At 42.0% G+C, this 19,332-nt stretch overlaps 1 protein-coding gene across 1 annotated transcript in view; it reads left to right on the top strand.

The window, feature by feature from the left end:
* The window catches only part of gpc1a (glypican 1a), a 107,209-nt gene that overhangs the window by 56,184 nt on the left and 31,693 nt on the right, over positions 1-19,332 (top strand). The window contains exon 2 of the mRNA XM_034179502.1: positions 13,458-13,616. Within this exon, the coding sequence (XP_034035393.1) occupies positions 13,458-13,616 (159 nt within the window). The remainder of the gene's footprint in view (positions 1-13,457; positions 13,617-19,332) is intronic.

Below are 19,332 nucleotides of genomic sequence, written 5' to 3'. Positions count from 1 at the left end.
CACATTGTGTGTTCTCACAAGGCTGCAGTGACCCTGTTTCCTCTATGTGTTTCTTTGCAAAGGTTATTTTAGGGTTTGAACGGTTAAATGTTCAAACACGGAAGTAAGGGTGAGGGATAGTGCTTGGGATGGATGGAACAATATTTGGTAATGTCATAAAGGAGTGCTGTTTTGTGAGTAAAGTCCTTTTACACAATCATACATGTTGCCTGCTGAGGAAATGTTACCTGAAGAGATGCCTCGAAATCTGAGAAAACTAATTGGTGTTTGTCTTTTATAATGCTTTCCCTTGACAGTAGAGCAGGTCACTCAGTGGGATAAGGAGTTGAGCTTCATATATGTGGGTATGAGTTTGAGTCCCGGTCATGCTACCTGTGTTCTTTGACATGTCTCACTTCATCTGCATTGTCTCAGTTCAGCCACCTTTAAATGGGTACCCGTGTTGGCTGGGGAAGTAACCTGCTTCAGACTGCTGTTCCATCCACAGAGGGTTGTAGGCTCGAATTCGCTTCATTATACCAAATCCAGGTTCTAATATATCAAATTTATGCTCGGTGCACCTTCCCTGTCTGAACAAGGCCTTAGGCAAGAATACATTACGTCAGTGTGTCATTCAAATAAAATCCATACGGGCTCTGCCACCAACTAAATCATCGAAAAAATGACTTTAGATGAAAATCTTAGTTTTTTTCTCCTCACAGTTAAACTCCCCTTAGCTATTCCTCCAGCCTCATTCCCCGCAGCATTATTCCGATTTTTATTTTTTTACTCACTCACACAAAGCAACTCTGTTTTCCATAAAGATACCCCTGAGCAAAGCATTTATTGCAGAAGCTCCTTTCGGCGTATCATGGCCAACATTTGACCTTCTGCTATTTTCAGCAGTGTACATTTCTAACACTGTTTTTTCTGTGCATATACACTCACAGGCCACTTTATTAGGTACACCTGTTCAGTTGCTTGTGAACACAAATAATCTGCCAATCACACAGCATCAGTTCAGTGCATTTTAGCATCTAGATGTGGTGAAGACGACTTGCTGAAGTTCAAACCGAGCATCAGAATGGGGACAAAAGGGTATTTAGGTGGCTTTGAACTTGGCATGGTTGTTGGTGCCAGACGGGTTGGTCTGAGGATTCCAGAAACTGCTGATCTACTGGGATTTTCGTGGACAACCATCTCTAGGGTTTACAGAAAATGGTCCAAAAATGAGAAGATATCCAGTGAGCGGCAGTTGTCTGGACAGAAATTCCTTGTTGATGTCAGAGAGGTCAGAGGAGAATGGATAGACTGGTTGAATGGGCGACTGTGTGATGCTATCATGTCAATATGGACCAACATCTCTGAGGAATGTTTCCAACACCTTGCTGAATCTATGCCATGAAGATTTAAAGCGGTTTTGAAGGCAAAAGGGCGTCCGACCCAGTACAATAGAAAGGTGTACCTAATAAAGCGGCCGGTGAGTGTATGCATGTGTTAGAAACCGCTGTTCTTCTTAGTTCAGTGGAAGTTTCTACTAATTGAAAAGATTTTAAGAACAGTAATATAAGAAAAATGTAATGTTAGGCAATAGTAAGAATTTGACACAACACACACACTCCATTCCTGCACCCAGCTAGTTTGCAATCAGACTTCTTGAGACGTCACTGAATGGATGCATGAACATTTCTAAGCCACACATGCGTCCTATACTTCATTTGCATCAATCATTAATAAATACAAACACTATGGTACTGTATGGTAGATCTGTGTAAGTAGTCAATTCTCAAAAACTGAGCGACCATGCGGGAAGGAGAGTAGTGAGGGACACCACTACTGCAGATGCCAGTTTCCACTGTCCAATATGGACAATATTTTTAAAAAAATTTCAGACAGCTTTGTTATTATTTCATCAGCATCACTTGAAATCAGTAATGTCCACTTGAATGTGGATTGGGCAACTCATTTATTTTGTTGATGACACGCAACAGTAGATTACTGTTGTGAACAATCAGACGTGGTTACCTTGTATTTCGAATTGAAACATCGAGTCCAAAAGTCTGCAATGGGAGACTGACTGGCTTCAGTACAATTTTGTAGTATAAACTGTCAAAAGCGTAGCCGTTGCACCAAATGTCATGAGCAGGACAACTTCTTAACTCATGATGAATACAAGTAGGGTTCTTGTAATTATGCCTTTGCACTTCATAACTCACTAACTCCTGATCCTGACTTAAGGTCTTGTAATTACAACATGGTGTCTCCTATACAAATAAAATGTCACTTAATGATGAGTGAAAGGAAAGTGGTGGATTTGATTTCTTTTCAGATGGTGAAAATGGGCTTCCATACAGTTTTGTCTTCCCAAGTAAATTAAGTTTTTATAGCAGGACGCTCCGCTTCCATTACTGCGCAACTCTGGAATGCAGTGAAGCAGATGTCTGCGGTGAACGCCCTTCGTCATCTGGTTTTGGCAGCATAGCCAACGACAAAATGCTAACATGAGTGCTGAATAATGTTGCTTGCTGGGTTTGAACCACTTGCATCTCCAGCATCAACTCTTCTGCAACTCTGAAGCCTTCAGTAGCTTCAGGTGGCTTCAGAAATGTTACCTGATCAATATGAGCAAAAAGTGTGACACTGACAGTTATTGAAACCTAAAATGTGTCCTGTCCTCTCTGACTAAGTCTTTCTATCTGTGCACTTACATATGAAGGGACCAGATGCAAAACCCAGTAAATCCAAAGACACGCACACACACACAGTGGGTAAAATAAGTCTTGAACACATCACCATTTTTGTCAGTTAATATATTTCTAAAGGTGCCATTGACATGAAATTTTCTGTAAGAGTCCAAGTAACCCACACATGCAAAGAAACTAAAACATACAGGTACAAATGAAATTATGTGCAATGAAATGGAATGACACAGGGAAAAAGTATTGAACTCGCTTACTGAAATTTATTTAATACTTTGTACAAAAGCCTTTGTTGGTAATGAAGCTTTTCTTTGATGGAGAAACTGCTCACATGCATTGCTGAGGTGTGATTTTTGGCCCATTCTTCAAATGTTGAAGGTGGACCTCTTCTATGAACGCTGATCTTTACTTCTTTCCAAAGATTTTCTATTAGATTCAAGTCAGATGATTGGCTGGGTCATTCTTGCAGTTTTATTTTCATTCCCCTATCAATCAATCAATCAATCAATTTTATTTATATAGCGCCAAATCACAACAAACAGTTGCCCCAAGGTGCTTTATATTGTAAGGCAAGGCCATACAATAATTACGTAAAAACCCCAACGGTCAAAACGACCCCCTGTGAGCAAGCACTTGGCGACAGTGGGAAGGAAAAACTCCCTTTTAACAGGAAGAAACCTCCAGCAGAACCAGACTCAGGGAGGGGCAGTCTTCTGCTGGGACTGGTTGGGGCTGAGGGAGAGAACCAGGAAAAAGACATGCTGTGGAGGGGAGCAGAGATCAATCACTAATGATTAAATGCAGAGTGGTGCATACAGAGCAAAAAGAGAAAGAAACACTCAGTGTATCATGGGAACCCCCCAGCAGTCTAAGTCTATAGCAGCATAACTAAGGGATGGTTCAGGGTCACCTGATCCAGCCCTAACTATAAGCTTTAGCAAAAAGGAAAGTTTTAAGCCTAATCTTAAAAGTAGAGAGGGTGTCTGTCTCCCTGATCTGAATTGGGAGCTGGTTCCACAGGAGAGGAGCCTGAAAGCTGAAGGCTCTGCCTCCCATTCTACTCTTACAAACCCTAGAAACTACAAGTAAGCCTGCAGTCTGAGAGCGAAGCACTCTATTGGGGTGATATGGTACTACGAGGTCCCTAAGATAAGATGGGACCTGATTATTCAAAACCTTATAAGTAAGAAGAAGAATTTTAAATTCTATTCTAGAATTAACAGGAAGCCAATGAAGAGAGGCCAATATGGGTGAGATATGCTCTCTCCTTCTAGTCCCCGTTAGTACTCTAGCTGCAGCATTTTGAATTAACTGAAGGCTTTTCAGGGAACTTTTAGGACAACCTGATAATAATGAATTACAATAATCCAGCCTAGAGGATATAAATGCATGAATTAGTTTTTCAGCATCACTCTGAGACAAGACCTTTCTAATTTTAGAGATATTGCGTAAATGCAAAAAAGCAGTCCTACATATTTGTTTAATATGCGCATTGAATGACATATCCTGATCAAAAATGACTCCAAGATTTCTCACAGTATTACTAGAGGTCAGGGTAATGCCATCCAGAGTAAGGATCTGGTTAGACACCATGTTTCTAAGATTTGTGGGGCCAAGTACAATAACTTCAGTTTTATCTGAGTTTAAAAGCAGGAAATTAGAGGTCATCCATGTCTTTATGTCTGTAAGACAATCCTGCAGTTTAGCTAATTGGTGTGTGTCCTCTGGCTTCATGGATAGATAAAGCTGGGTATCATCTGCGTAACAATGAAAATTTAAGCAATGCCGTCTAATAATACTGCCTAAGGGAAGCATGTATAAAGTGAATAAAATTGGTCCTAGCACAGAACCTTGTAGAACTCCATAATTAACCTTAGTCTGTGAAGAAGATTCCCCATTTACATGAACAAATTGTAATCTATTAGATAAATATGATTCAAACAACCGCAGTGCAGTGCCTTTAATACCTATGGCATGCTCTAATCTCTGTAATAAAATTTTATGGTCAACAGTATCAAAAGCAGCACTGAGGTCTAACAGAACAAGCACAGAGATGAGTCCACTGTCTGAGGCCATAAGAAGATCATTTGTAACCTTCACTAATGCTGTTTCTGTACTATGATGAATTCTAAAACCTGACTGAAACTCTTCAAATAGACCATTCCTCTGCAGATGATCAGTTAGCTGTTTTACAACTACCCTTTCAAGAATTTGTGAGAGAAAAGGAAGGTTAGAGATTGGCCTATAATTAGCTAAGATAGCTGGGTCAAGTGATGGCTTTTTAAGTAATGGTTTAATTACTGCCACCTTAAAAGCCTGTGGTACATAGCCAACTAATAAAGATAGATTGATCATATTTAAGATCGAAGCATTAAATAATGGTAGGGCTTCCTTGAGCAGCCTGGTAGGAATGGGGTCTAATAGACATGTTGATGGTTTGGATGAAGTAACTAATGAAAATAACTCAGACAGAACAATCTGAGAGAAAGAGTCTAACCAAATACCGGCATCACTGAAAGCAGCCAAAGATAACGATACGTCTTTGGGATGGTTATGAGTAATTTTTTCTCTAATAGTTAAAATTTTATTAGCAAAGAAAGTCATGAAGTCATTACTAGTTAAAGTTAAATGAATACTCGGCTCAATAGAGCTCTGACTCTTTGTCAGCCTGGCTACAGTGCTGAAAAGAAACCTGGGGTTGTTCTTATTTTCTTCAATTAGTGATGAGTAGTAAGATGTCCTAGCTTTATGGAGGGCTTTTTTATAGAGCAACAGACTCTTTTTACAGGCTAAGTGAAGATCTTCTAAATTAGTGAGACGCCATTTCCTCTCCAACTTACGGGTTATCTGCTTTAAGCTGCGAGTTTGTGAGTTATACCACGGAGTCAGGCACTTCTGATTTAAAGCTCTCTTTTTCAGAGGAGCTACAGCATCCAAAGTTGTCTTCAATGAGGATGTAAAACTATTAACGAGATACTCTATCTCACTTACAGAGTTTAGGTAGCTACTCTGCACTGTGTTGGTATATGGCATTAGAGAACATAAAGAAGGAATCATATCCTTAAACCTAGTTACAGCGCTTTCTGAAAGACTTCTAGTGTAATGAAACTTATTCCCCACTGCTGGGTAGTCCATCAGAGTAAATGTAAATGTTATTAAGAAATGATCAGACAGAAGGGAGTTTTCAGGGAATACTGTTAAGTCTTCAATTTCCATACCATAAGTCAGAACAAGATCTAAGATATGATTAAAGTGGTGGGTGGACTCATTTACATTTTGAGCAAAGCCAATTGAGTCAAATAATAGATTAAATGCAGTGTTGAGGCTGTCATTCTCAGCATCTGTGTGGATGTTAAAATCGCCCACTATAATTACCCTAGAACTGAGTTTCCTTGGCTGTGTGTTTGGGATCATTATCTTGCTGAACTGTCCACCCTTGTTTCATTTTCATCACCCATCAGATGGCAGCAGATTTTTATTTCAGTACATTTTTCCATTCATCCTTCCTTCACTTATATGACGTTTGCCAGTGCCGGTGTCACAGACTGAACGGTCCACCTCTAAAAATCGGTCCGCATTTTACATCTGCGCATGTGTCATTTCAGACCACAGCAGCACGTCTGAGATGGAGTCTCTTCACCCAAAGCAATCAGATGGATTAATGGGATTATTAACCATCAGATGATAAAGGTAAAACCTCTTAAATCATTCTAAAGTCAGTTTTAACCAGAAACGGGGCCGTTTTAAGAATAAACGAGGTGAGATTCCGTGATGCTTTGAAATGTCCGACGCACAGTGAATGGATCAGCTAGCCGCTCGTGTAGCCGCAGTGCTCTTATCACTTTCACCACCTTTTATGGTGAAATACTGTTGAATTTATGTAGAAATGATTGTTGTATAAAAGCTTTAGTTATCTGTCGCTGAGATAGATGATGACTGGAGTGCAGTTTGAAGCAGAAACGAGGTAATAATCCATGAACTGCATCATTGGGGGAACGATTTTTAGGGGGACTGTTCAGACCGAACAGTCCCACCATAAATTAGCACCTCGTTTGACTCACGATTTCACATATTCAGGGATGAAAGTGGTGAAAAACAAAAAAAGCTGAAACCCAAAATTACCCCCCAACACCACCTGTGGTCTGAAATGACGCATGCACAGTGAAGGTAGGCGGACTGATTTTTAGGTGTGGACCATTCAGTCTGCGAGACTGGATGCTGAAAAACAGCCCCACACTGTGATGGTCCCACCTCCAAACTTCACTGTTGGTATGGTGCTTTTGGGGTGATGTACAGTGCCATTTATATTGTGTATTATGTCATCCAAAGAGTTTAATTTTGGTCTCATTTGACCAGACTATATTCTCCCAGTATTTCACAGGCTTGTCTAAATGTTGAGCAGCAAGCTTTAAATGAGCTTCAACATAGTTTTTCTTCAGCAGTAGAGTCTTGCTTGGTGAGCGTGCATACAGACTATGCTGGTTGAGTGCATTACTTATTGTTTTCTTTGAAACATTTGTACCTGCTAATTCCAGGTCTTTCTGAAGCTCCCCACAGGTGGTCCTTGGCTCTGAGACAGCTCTTCTGATTTCAGTCCTTTGTCAGAAATCTTTTAAGGAGCACCTGATCCTGGCCGGTTTATAGTGAAATGATGTTCTTTCCACTTCTGGATTACAACCCCTGGCAAAAATTATGGAATCACCGGCCTCGGAGGATGTTCATTCAGTTGTTTAATTTTGTAGAAAAAAGCAGATCACAGACATGACACAAAACTAAAGTCATTTCAAATGGCAACTTTCTGGCCTTAAGAAACACTATAAGAAATCAGGAAAAATAATTGTGGCAGTCAGTAACGGTTACTTTTTTAGACAAAGCAGAGGGAAAAAAAATATGGAATCACTCAATTCTGAGGAATAAATTATGGAATCACCCTGTAAATTTTCATCTCCAAAACTAACACCTGCATCAAATCAGATCTGCTCATTAGTCTGCATCTAAAATGGAGTGATCACCTTGGAGAGCTGTTGCACCAAGTGGACTGACATGAATCATGGCTCCAACATGAGAGATGTCAGTTGAAACAAAGGAGAGGATTATCAAACTCTTAAAAGAGGGTAAATCATCACGCAATGTTGCAAAAGATGCTGGTTGTTCACAGTCAGCTGTGTCTAAACTCTGGACCAAATACAAACAACATGGGAAGGTTGTTAAAGGCAAACATACTGGTAGACCAAGGAAGACATCAAAGCGTCAAGACAGAAAACTTAAAGCAATATGTCTCAAAAATTGAAAATGCACAACAAAACAAATGAGGAATGAATGGGAGGAAACTGCAGTCAACGTCTGTGACCGAACTGTAAGAAACCGCCTAAAGGAAATGGGATTTACATACAGAAAAGCTAAACGAAAGCCATCATTAACACCTAAACAGAAAAAAACAAGGTTACAATGGGCTAAGGAAAAGCAATCGTGGACTGTGGATGACTGGATGAAAGTCATATTCAGTGATGAATCTTGAATCTGCGTTGGGCAAGATGATGATGCTGGAACTTTTGTTTGGTGCCGTTCCAATGAGATTTATAAAGATGACTGCCTAAAGCGAACATGTAAATTTCCACAGTCATTGATGATATGGGGCTGCATGTCAGGTAAAGGCACTGGGGAGATGGCTGTCATTACATCATCAACAAATGCACAAGTTTACGTTGATATTTTGGACACTTTTCTTATCCCATCAATTGAAAGGATGTTTGGGGATGATGAAATCATTTTTCAAGATGATAATGCATCTTGCCATAGAGCAAAAACTGTGAAAACATTCCTTGCAAAAAGACACATAGGGTCAATGTCATGGCCTGCAAATAGTACGGATCTTAATCCAATTGAAAATCTTTGGTGGAAGTTGAAGAAAATGGTCCATGACAAGGCTCCAACCTGCAAAGCTGATCTGGCAACAGCCATCAGAGAAAGTTGGAGCCAGATTGATGAAGAGTACTGTTTGTCACTCATTAAGTCCATGCCTCAGAGACTGCAAGCTGTTATAAAAGCCAGAGGTGGTGCAACAAAATACTAGTGATGTGTTGGAGCGTCCTTTTGTTTTTCATGATTCCATAATTTTTTCTCAGAATTGAGTGATTCCATATTTTTTTCTCTCTGCTTGGTCTAAAAAAGTAACCGTTACTGACTGCCACAATTTTTTTTCCTGATTTCTTATAGTGTTTCTTAAAGCCAGAAAGTTGCCATTTGAAATGACTTTAGTTTTGTGTCATTTCTGTGATCTGCTTTTTTTCTACAAAATTAAACAACTGAATGAACATCCTCCGAGGCCGGTGATTCCATAATTTTTGCCAGGGGTTGTATAACCCCAACAGTGCCCACTGGAATATTCAGAACTTTAGAAATCCTTCTGTAATGAATGCCATCAGTATGCTTTGCAACAATAAGGTTGCAAAGATCTTGAGACAGTTCTTTGCTTTTTCCCATCATGACATGTTTCTTCTGTGACACCTTGATAATGAGACACCTTTTTACAGGCCATCAGTTGGGACTGAACCAGCTGATAATTATTTGCACTGACAAGGAACAGGATTGTAGATTTGGCTTTCCATGCCTTTTTGCACTTCCCTTTCTGCAGGGGTTCAATACTTTTTTCCTGTGTCATTTCACATTATTACACCTAACTTAATTTATTTTATTATTCTTAATTCTTTTATTCTTAATTTTATTTATTACATCTGTGATTTGATTTCCTTGTATGTGAGCATTACCTGGGTTGTTACCAACTTCTGGTGAAAAATTCATGTCAATAGTTGTTCCTCATGTCATGAGGATTCAGAATATACATAGTTTTTAGGGCTACATGTTATGGGCTACATGTGGCAGGGGTGGTAGCCAAGTGGTTAATGTGCTTGGTTTCAGTGCAGAAGGTTCCGGGTTCAAATCCCACCCCTGCAACATTTCTCCATGTAATGTGGAGTTGCGTCAGGAAGGGCATCCGGCGTAAAACCCATGCCAGTTCAACATGCAGATACACCTTGGATTTGCTGTGGCGACCCCGAGTGCAAACAAGGGAGCAGCTGAAGGGACTTGCTAGGGCTACATGTTATGGTTTGGGAGTTTAGCACACATGGTCTTACATAAATGGCTATTTTGGGGCTAATTTTCAGCTCAACTTTTAAAAAAATGGTACCAATTTGTTCCCCATGTCATGAGGATTCAGAATATATATATATAGAGAGAGAGAGAGAGAGAGAAAGAGAGAGAGAGAGAGAGAGAGAGAGAGAGAGAGAGAGAGAGAGAGAGAGAGAGAGAGAGAGAAATATTGGATTCAGAAAAGTTATATTGGACGAGCGTAACTTTTCTGAATCCAATATTTCTCTATGTTGGACTCCTTACCATCCATCAATTGTTATGTTCTCCACCCCCTCCCAAATTAAGCAAACAACAAAGAGTCAAGTAAATTAGATCAATTTATTTTGTTGTGAATAGCATATTTTCTGCTGTTATTGACATGTTTGTTGCCATTTTTTCAACCAGCGTCTGTCATCTAGTTCCTGACCTTCGTATGCCGCACTCTGATTGGCTAGCTGTTGGCAGTAAGCGCTAACGCTATTGGTCAGTGGGAACCAATCCAATATAACTTTTGGTCCTAGCCTTTTTGGATCCTTTTGGATCCAACATGACGTTCGGGCGCCATGCATGCCAAAATACAGGTAAATGATGGACAGAAAGCCTAATCTGTGATTGGCTATTGCAGTCTGAGTGGAGAACATATATATATATATATATATATATATATATATATTTTTTTTTTTATTTATTTTTTTTTTACAGCTGGCATATGGCTGATGTTTACAAGGTTTTACTCTTATTATTGTTTCAGATAGAACTCATTTTCAAAAACACATGAAGTGAATTTAGACTGACTAACACACACTTGACACTGATCCCTCCTGCAAAAAAGAAAAAAAAAACAGAATAAAGAAAGGACGTCCACACACGGGCGGCACAGTCATTCATCTGTCAGCGATTTGTCACTGCATGAAGGCAAGGCTGTTAGTTTGAAAGCAGCTGGCTTCCTCCCACAGTCCAAAAACATTGAGTTTGGTTAATTATTGACTGTGAATCGGCTGTAGGTGGGCTGGTTGATGGTCAGTACGTGTCCCCAACTGTCTGCCAGTGCAGGCTGAGACAGGCTCAACCTCAAAGGTTAAGCGGAAGAAAATGAATAGTGGATATGTTCACGCACACACATGAATACATCCTCACACACACACACACACACACACACACTCTTGCCAGGACCAATGAAAGATTCATGACGCTGTGATGATAAAGGCATCTGGTTCTGTAACTCAACAGTAACTGAAGCCAAGGTGAGTAACTTTGGCAAAGGAGTCGGCAGTGGGCCTCACTGTATATTTAGGTCAGCTGTCAAGGTTGCAAGATCTTTAAAAATCTATGTTATAGCGTCAATGGAGTATAAACAATACGGTCTCAGTCACAGTCACGTCGCTCTGTGCATGCCGGGTCCCGTCAGATCTCAGAAGTGAAGCAGAGCAGACCTGATTAGTACCTGGCTGGTCGACTGCTCAAAGTGTCGAAGTGCAATTGGTTCGAGAAACGCACCTGGTAGAATACTTGTGCCAAATCCTGATCTGGGAACCCGAGCTACTGGTGGCAACTGAAAACTATAATAACAATAATAATAATAATAATAATGTAGTCTCAAACCTACAGTTCACGGACAGGAGATAATTCAGTATTTGACATTTTAAAGCCGTATGAAAAGGCTTCACCAGCCAGCAAGAAACTGGATGTTTCTGTTTGTTGACTGTGACCAGTGTTTTATCAACCTTTTCTCTATGATTTTCCCCATTTTATGGTGGATTTGAAGGTTTCTTAGCAACCTCGTTCCGCTCACACAGATGGTGTGTGGTGTATAATGGGTGATTGCGCTACAAGTGAAGTTGAGGGTGTTTAGATCATGACCAAAACACCCGCCACACCTTGGAGACTGCGTGTTTGTGGTCGATTGTGGTGAGTTGGGTACAGAGCACTACACGCACCTCTAAACACCGCAAACGTCATCTGTGTGAGAGGGGCTTGAGTATCTGGATGAATTTTGAGATGAAAATCTTGAGTCAAGGAAGAACTGATGACACTTTCAGGCTGATGAAGAGACATTCATCCGTTTGTCCATTTTCGGAACTTCTTTATTCCACTTAAGGAACTTAAGGAAGGAGGTGGGTTGGAGCAGTCATTTGGAAAGAGTTGGTGTACACCCTGGATGGGCTGACAGTTTACCATAGGGCCAAAGAGTACAGCCAAACAAACCATTCACACTCTCACGCACACCTACAGTCAATTTAGAGTCACCAATCATGCACACATATCTTTGGAACTGGGTGGAAGCCGAAGCTCAAAGAGGGAACCCTCACAAACACGGGGCAACATGCAAACTCCAGGACCATGTTGGAAGTTCACTCAGTGTGGTCAGTTCACTCACTCATCTTCAACTGCTTCTCTGGGTTCGGGTCACGGGGGCAACAGCTCCAGCAGGGGACCCCAGACTTCCCTTTCCCGGGCTACATTGACCACCTTTGACTGGGGGATCACGAGGTGTTCCCAGGCCAGTGTGGAGATATAATCTCTCCACCTAGTCCTGGGTCTCCTCCCAGTTGGATGTGCCTGGAACACCTCCCTAGGGAGGCGCCCAGGGGCCATCCTTAGCAGATGCCCGAACCACCTCAGCTGGCTTCTTTCAACGCGAATGAGCAGCGACTCTACTCCAAGCTCCCCACGGATGACCGAACTTTTCACCCTATCTCTAAAGGAGACACCAGCCACCCTCCTGAGGAAGCCCATTTGAAAACACTACCTAATACCTCTCTGGCACAGACAACACATGAGACACCAAGGAAGCAGGTTTCAACTTTTAAGATCTTTTGTTATTTAAAGCTTTAAAGTTACATGTCATACAGAGTACAGTTCTGAAGACAAATACCCAGAACATTCAGTTTTACGCCACTTATATACAGTTCCAAGGTGTGCCAAAGTTCATTGAATGAAATCATTTGATGGCATAAGTCAGTCTCAGAGTCCGTTCCTGCTCCTTCATCATGCACTGAGGAAAGAATGTCTCGCCTCATCAGTCTTATCTGTGCTCTTTGCACACTTCCGTCTTGCATGGCATTGTTCTGCAATACAACCTTTGACACATAAAACATTTCAGTACACTGAGTGTTAAATGTTATCACAGCAAACCTAGTAGTACAGCAGCAATAAATGGCAACCTATTAGTCACAATCAATTATTCAGATAATTAAAATGGTAAAAATATATTTGACAGAGCATTAACATAACAGAAGTGAACCTGGGACCTTCTTACTGACTAACAAAGAAGCAGAAGACTTGGGTTCTGTGAGTGCTGACAAGTTTATTGTGCACTTGATGATTCACAATCAATTAGAAGGGGTTTGGACAAAATTTTGTATTAAAATATTCAGTCAGGCAACAGTGGATCCATTTTTGGGAAGAAAAGTAAACAGCACAATTCACAATTTAACAACGTGTAGAATTGGATTTTTTTTTCTTATCTTTTTTTCTTATGTTCTGTTTTCTTCTACTTTTGTTAACAAAGCTTTATTTTCTGTGATGATTTGGAAAAGGTTATATTGATATATCTTTGCATTGTCCTCAGGTACCATATTTTCAACTGTTTTTATAAATGTGTGTGAATACTGAAATTTTATTCATGCATCTTCTGCACTTTTCCAGGTGAACATCTGAGGATGTGTCCCCAGGGTCCGACCTGCTGTACCAGCAGCATGGAGGAGAACCTGGCTGGCCTGAGCACCAGAGAAACTGAAGCGTTGATCAGAGAGGCGGGCAGGTCGCTGCAGGCGGCCTTCAACAACCTCTACAGGAGCTTTGACAGTAAGTACCACTGTGCTGGATGGACGCTTGTTACTCACTGAGCTTCACATCAGAGCTTCATCCACGAGCTGAGAGACTGCAGAGCAGTGTGACTTTACATGTTGTGTTTGTTTCTGTGTTTGCACCTTGAGTCGTGTGTGTGTGTGTGTGTGTGTGTGTGTGTGTGTGTGTGTGTGTGTGTGTGTGTGTGTGTGTGTGTGTGTGTGTGTGTGTGTGTGTGTGTGTGTGTGTGTGTGTGTGTGTGTGTGTGTGTGTGTGTGTATCAGTCAGTGGGACCCATGACAGGGTGCTATAGACACAATGAATCATGATAAGCTGGTTCCCCTGATCATGAAGCAGCACATACACACACACACACACACACACACACACACACACACACACACACACACACACACACACACACACACACAGAAGACGGGTGTCCCTTGGGGCGCTTTTTGAATCAGCTAATGAGCAGTTGACCCACTGAGGAGCCGACACCACACATCACAGCACATCAGAGAGAGAGAGAGAGAAAAATACCAAGAAGCACAACCGCTAACAAGAGGGCAGCAGACTAGTCCAGCAAGTAAGAAATGTGTCCCCAGTACGGAGCAGAATCAGTGGATCAAAATGAAAAAGGAACGACTTGAAACCGAAAGCAGGAGAAGGACTCGTCAGAGGAGGCGGTGGACGGTATTATTAGCCTGAAGGCGGCAGGCCACCTCAGTAGCAGCAGCAATAATGTGGCCGTCCATCTGGTTGTGTTTAGAAGAGGCTGGCACTGAGCCACGGCCTTTGAGGCAGGAAAAAAGCCCACGCAAGTGTACTGCAGACTCCCTTATTCTCTCTTTGACCTCTCTATTGCTTTGGATCTATTTAGCTGCTAAGTCCTAAAATATATGTCGAAGCAACTCAAATGCAGGGCCTGAGGACCATCGGTCTGGTGCTTATTCTCAGATACTGTAGTACAAAGTGGATTAGCATCTGTGAGTCTCCCCCTGGATAGTCCATTGGAGGTTACTTCTCCAGCTGGGTGGACTGGGGAAATGCAGATGATGTGTCTTGTCCAAGGACACAGACAGGTTAATACTGATCTATATCCTGGTAGTCCAACTCATATCCAGAAGAGCTACACAAGTGTTGAAGAGTATTTCGCTGAGCAGGTTATGTTTTCCGTTGTTTGGTTGGCAGACAGTTCTTTCCTTTAAAAGCAGATGTTCAGATTTAATTTGCAGTTTGCCACAATGTAAATGGGAGACATGAGCCTAGATCAGACCCGGCGCCACGAGGGGGCAGGGTTGATGACGTGAGGGGGCGCCGCCCCCAAACGCCCCCTTGTGGCGCTGGTGACAAGTCACGAATGCCACGAAGTACACATTCTTGGCCGATGATCACGAATGTGACGGAACCATTATGCACGGTCAAGAATAGTGTTCCGTGTTGTTGCGTGATGTTGCGTGCTATTGCGCGCTATTGCATGTAACAGCGCATCGTTAAGTTCTGTCACGTTGTGAACGAGGTGAATTGCCTCCACACACACACCCATATTCATCCAACCGAATTCAGATCGCTCCAGTTTTTCAGAAGAACTTTGTAACTGCATGCATAGTTGGGCTCTGTGCCATGGAGTGGCGCACATGCCCAGTTGCGCTGTGTTTGCGCTTGTGATGGAGGGCTGTATGTGGGGTTAATCTACTGTCTCGTGTCGTTTCTCAGATCAGTTGTTGGTTTGGTTTTGTGGTATGCAGGAGATCACTTGACCGAGGGTCTATACGTTCAAATAATAATTAAAAAATACTGTCATCACTCTTTACTCTTAGTCAGTCAGTCTCTTACAACGGTGTAGCCTAAATACATGAGCTTTCCAGGAGCGCACCCAATTCATTACGCACGCTCAGAGGCATGTCCCCTCCGGTGCACACTTTTCTTTTGGGGGGGGGACGACCCCGCCCCCTGTGATAAACTCATCGCCCCCTTAAAGGTGATAGAGAGAGGTTGAATGGGGCATTAATCCTTGTTCTGTGATGTGATATGTAGCCCAAAAAAATTGGTTGGGTCTGTAATGGCTCAGAACCTTCCTAAAAGGCTCTCTGAAACAGCTATGTTACTATGCTGGGTTTAGAATGTGTTGTGTGGGCCGCTGAAGAGGAGGTACTGCTGGCCCACCACCAGAGGGCGCCCTACCTGAAGTGCGGGCTTCAGGCACGAGAGGGCGCAGCCGCCTCACGGGAGCAGCCGGGAATGACAGCTGTCTCTCATCACCACCTGACAGCTGTCACTCATCACCACCTCGTCACCATCTCCATAAAAGCCGGGAAGCAACTCCACCTCCCTGCCGAGATATCGTTCTACCTCTCAGGTAAACTGCTCAGCCGTATTGTGACAGTTTTTTGCATCGGTACTTTTGCAGCTGGTCAGTGCTTGCAGCTGGAGGCTGGGTTTGTGGTATGTGGAGGGCTGACGGCTTCGCTCCCCACGCCAAACTTTGATAAGTACTCACAGGTTTCTGCACGTGCCTAGTTTCTGGATTTGAGGTGGAGGTGTTTGTCCCACCAGTAGAGGAACTGTGTTTGCTGACTGTTTGCTGGGTGTGCACACACCCACCATTAATCTGTTTCTGCTTCCTGCCAGCAGTACCAGATCTGACAGCTGGAGACGGTGGCCACCTGGGGACTCAGGACTTGGCGGCTCCGGTGTGCTCCGGATCCGTGGGCAGTGAAAATCGTGTGGGACCCGGCTCTTCTCTGGACAGACGTCTTCTATCCTTGAGCCTACCCACACGTCACCTTTGTATATTTGACTTGATTCTAAATCTGCTATTGTCTGTATTCCGTTGTGCACATTCACAACATTAAATTGTTGTCTTTTGGCTCATCTATTGTCCGTTCATTTACGCCCCCTGTTGTGGGTCCGTGTTACTACACCTTCACAACAGAATGCCTCGTTTGCCTTTAATGGCATCGTTTCAGAGCTTATTTGGCAACCTCATTATGAAATGCAAGTAGGTGGCGCTGATTGGTTGCCGTTGTTTCATTGGCTGCCCTTGCTCTCACTGAAAAGAAAGTATTATTTATTTATTTTCATTGCTTTTATATTTTCTGTTGTGTTTCTATTCAGGGGTTTTTTTTTTGCCTCTTTCTCTAAAATTGTATATAATAATCATTAGATTATTAATATATAAACAAAAATAAATTTAAGAAATATTACAATTTGAAAACAAATGCACCCGAACGTGATGACAGCTGCAGTGCTAACTTTTAACATTGAAAATGCCATAGACATGCTAACGCATTAGCATCGCTCCCGTTTTTAAGTTGTAAAATACATCTATCAACTGTTTCAGAAAACATAACATTTCGGTTTAACATAGAAAAGGTAAATAATACTCACAGACGTATGCTCTTTAGGGTTTTAGCAGGAGAAAATTAAGCAAAAGAAAGAAAGAATAATCGAAGCATTGCTTCAATCTGCGAAGCACTGCTTCAATTGGTTCAAGGTTCAAAGCAAAGCCGCGCTGCAGAAAAGTTGTTTACGGACCCGCTGCAGGGTCTGTAATCAATACAGAAATGATCATTTTCCTGACAAACACCCCCCAAAACAACGGCCACTCTGAAGGACCGATAACATAATCGTTAAGCGCAAAGCTTATTGATGTCGGTGGATCGAGTCATTTCTTAACGATACCCAAAAGGAACCGGTTCTTGATACACATCCCTAGCTGCTAAGGGGTTAGCTCATTCCCTTTAGAGGAACAAACCAGAGCTAACGTGCCATTCTAACGTGCAATTCTTACAACAGGAATATGGTGCAACACAAATTTAAAACAAAAGAAAATGTGATACTCACAGGCTGTACTGATTGCTGGGGTTGATTTTGTCTAAAGTCGGAACTGACCCTCTACTGAGTATTAAATGCCGACTGAAGCCAGCTCGATATCGTGCAAGGTTTGTGAAACAGTCTTCCGTGAAATGCGCAGAGCAAAGAAATAGTCGGCGGTTGTATGTACTGGGGATGCGGTTAAAAATGAATAAAAGCCAGTGATCGCGTACATTGCTTTGCGTGGGAAGATCGTAGTCCGCTAAAGCAGCCTGGGAAAGCACACCTGTAGCTCGCCATTGCTTCTCTTCGAGTGTTACGAATGGGTGGGCACAACCTTATGAATAATTAATTTCGAAGGGGCATGTGTGAAAGGGGGTGGGTGTGGGTGTGTGTGTGTGGGGGGGGGGGCTATTGGTGAAAAAGTGACGTAAGGTTTCTCTCAAAAACGGATTGGCCTGTTTTCTAGGGGCAATTCAAAAAAGGAGAAATACTTGAAACAGAGGTTCTAAAACTTGCTGGCACTTCGTGTGTATTCCCCACAGCGGGGAGACTCTGAACTAACACCAAAAACATGAAAAAGATGATTTTGATTCTCTATCCCCTTTAATATTTTTTTTCTGGTGCCGGGCTTGGCCTAGATTTGATCTGAATGTGATGATTTGTATAAAACTTATTCACAACTGTAAGTTGTGCTTGTCAGGAGAAATGCTGTCCATCCGTACGCCCTTCTAGCAAACTTTCATATCTTAAAACTCAAGAACTGCAAAATTCTCAAAATCAAAATTTTTACACATTAATACTGGGGGATCAAAGCTCTGTATGAAAAAATAAGGGGAAAAAAAGCATTTTTTACATTTATAAATGAGTTTTTTAATGGAATTTGGGGTTTTAAGTACAAAATGTACCAGAAGCCCTGTAATGCTGACATTGCCCACTAGATGGTGAAAAAAGCTGCTCAAATATGCGAAAAGGACTCGACTGTTTATTCATTTGAGATGCAAACTTTTGCTGAAAATAAGGTAGGCTGACAGCCAAAAATTAACTTACAAGTTGTGTCCCTTGCCCTTCTGGGCAACTTAATTTAATTTAGTTTGTCCAGTTATTGGTTAATGGAATCCTTGAATAAAAGCTGAGAGGTTGCACTACAAATACATCTTTATTTCTTTGGTTTTAATTCCACTGCTGTGGTGTATAGAGGAAAAATTACAAAAATTGTGTTGCCATCCAAATACTTGTGGACGCAGTTGTATATAAAGGAGCTCAAATGGGCCGAGACACAGGCTGTATAATGTCAAACGCCTGCCGAAAGTAATATTTCATGGTAAGCTATAAGAAAGAAGGAAGAAGCAAAGGTGTGAAATGACACATGAAGAATAGTGCCATAAATGTCAACACATATGAAATACTGTGGACCCAAACAGTTGGCACAGCATTGTGAAAGTCATTTAGAAACATTGAAGAAATCAGGTAAAATTGATTGTATGACTGGTGTGGGTGGCACTGTCGATCCAGAGTTGGCCTTGTGGCGCTCATCAATACTAAACCTGTCAAACAATTGCCTAATCACAAATGTCAGTTACAGTAAGGTTTTTGGTTTATTGGTTGGTTTGTTGCCAGGATTAGGATTGAGTAAGTAAGTCCCTTTGGCTGTTCCCTTGTTTTCATTCGGGGTCACCAGAGCAGATCTGATGGGGATCTGCATGTTGATTTGGCACAAGTTTTATGCCAGATGCCCTTCCTGATGCAGCTCCACATTACGTGGAGAAACGTGGCAGGGGTGGGGTTTGAACCAACGACCTCCCACACTGAAGCCAAGTGCACTAACCACTTGGCCATAGGATTGAGTTAAAATCTATAGATTGAAGGAAGAATGCTTTAAAGCTACGTGTCAGGTGTAGGGGCGTTTATTAGC

Source organism: Thalassophryne amazonica, chromosome 10, assembly GCF_902500255.1.
Source record: "Thalassophryne amazonica chromosome 10, fThaAma1.1, whole genome shotgun sequence".
NCBI lineage: Eukaryota > Metazoa > Chordata > Actinopteri > Batrachoidiformes > Batrachoididae > Thalassophryne > Thalassophryne amazonica.
Note: the sequence above shows the minus strand (reverse complement) of the source record. Positions and strands in the feature narration are given on the sequence as shown.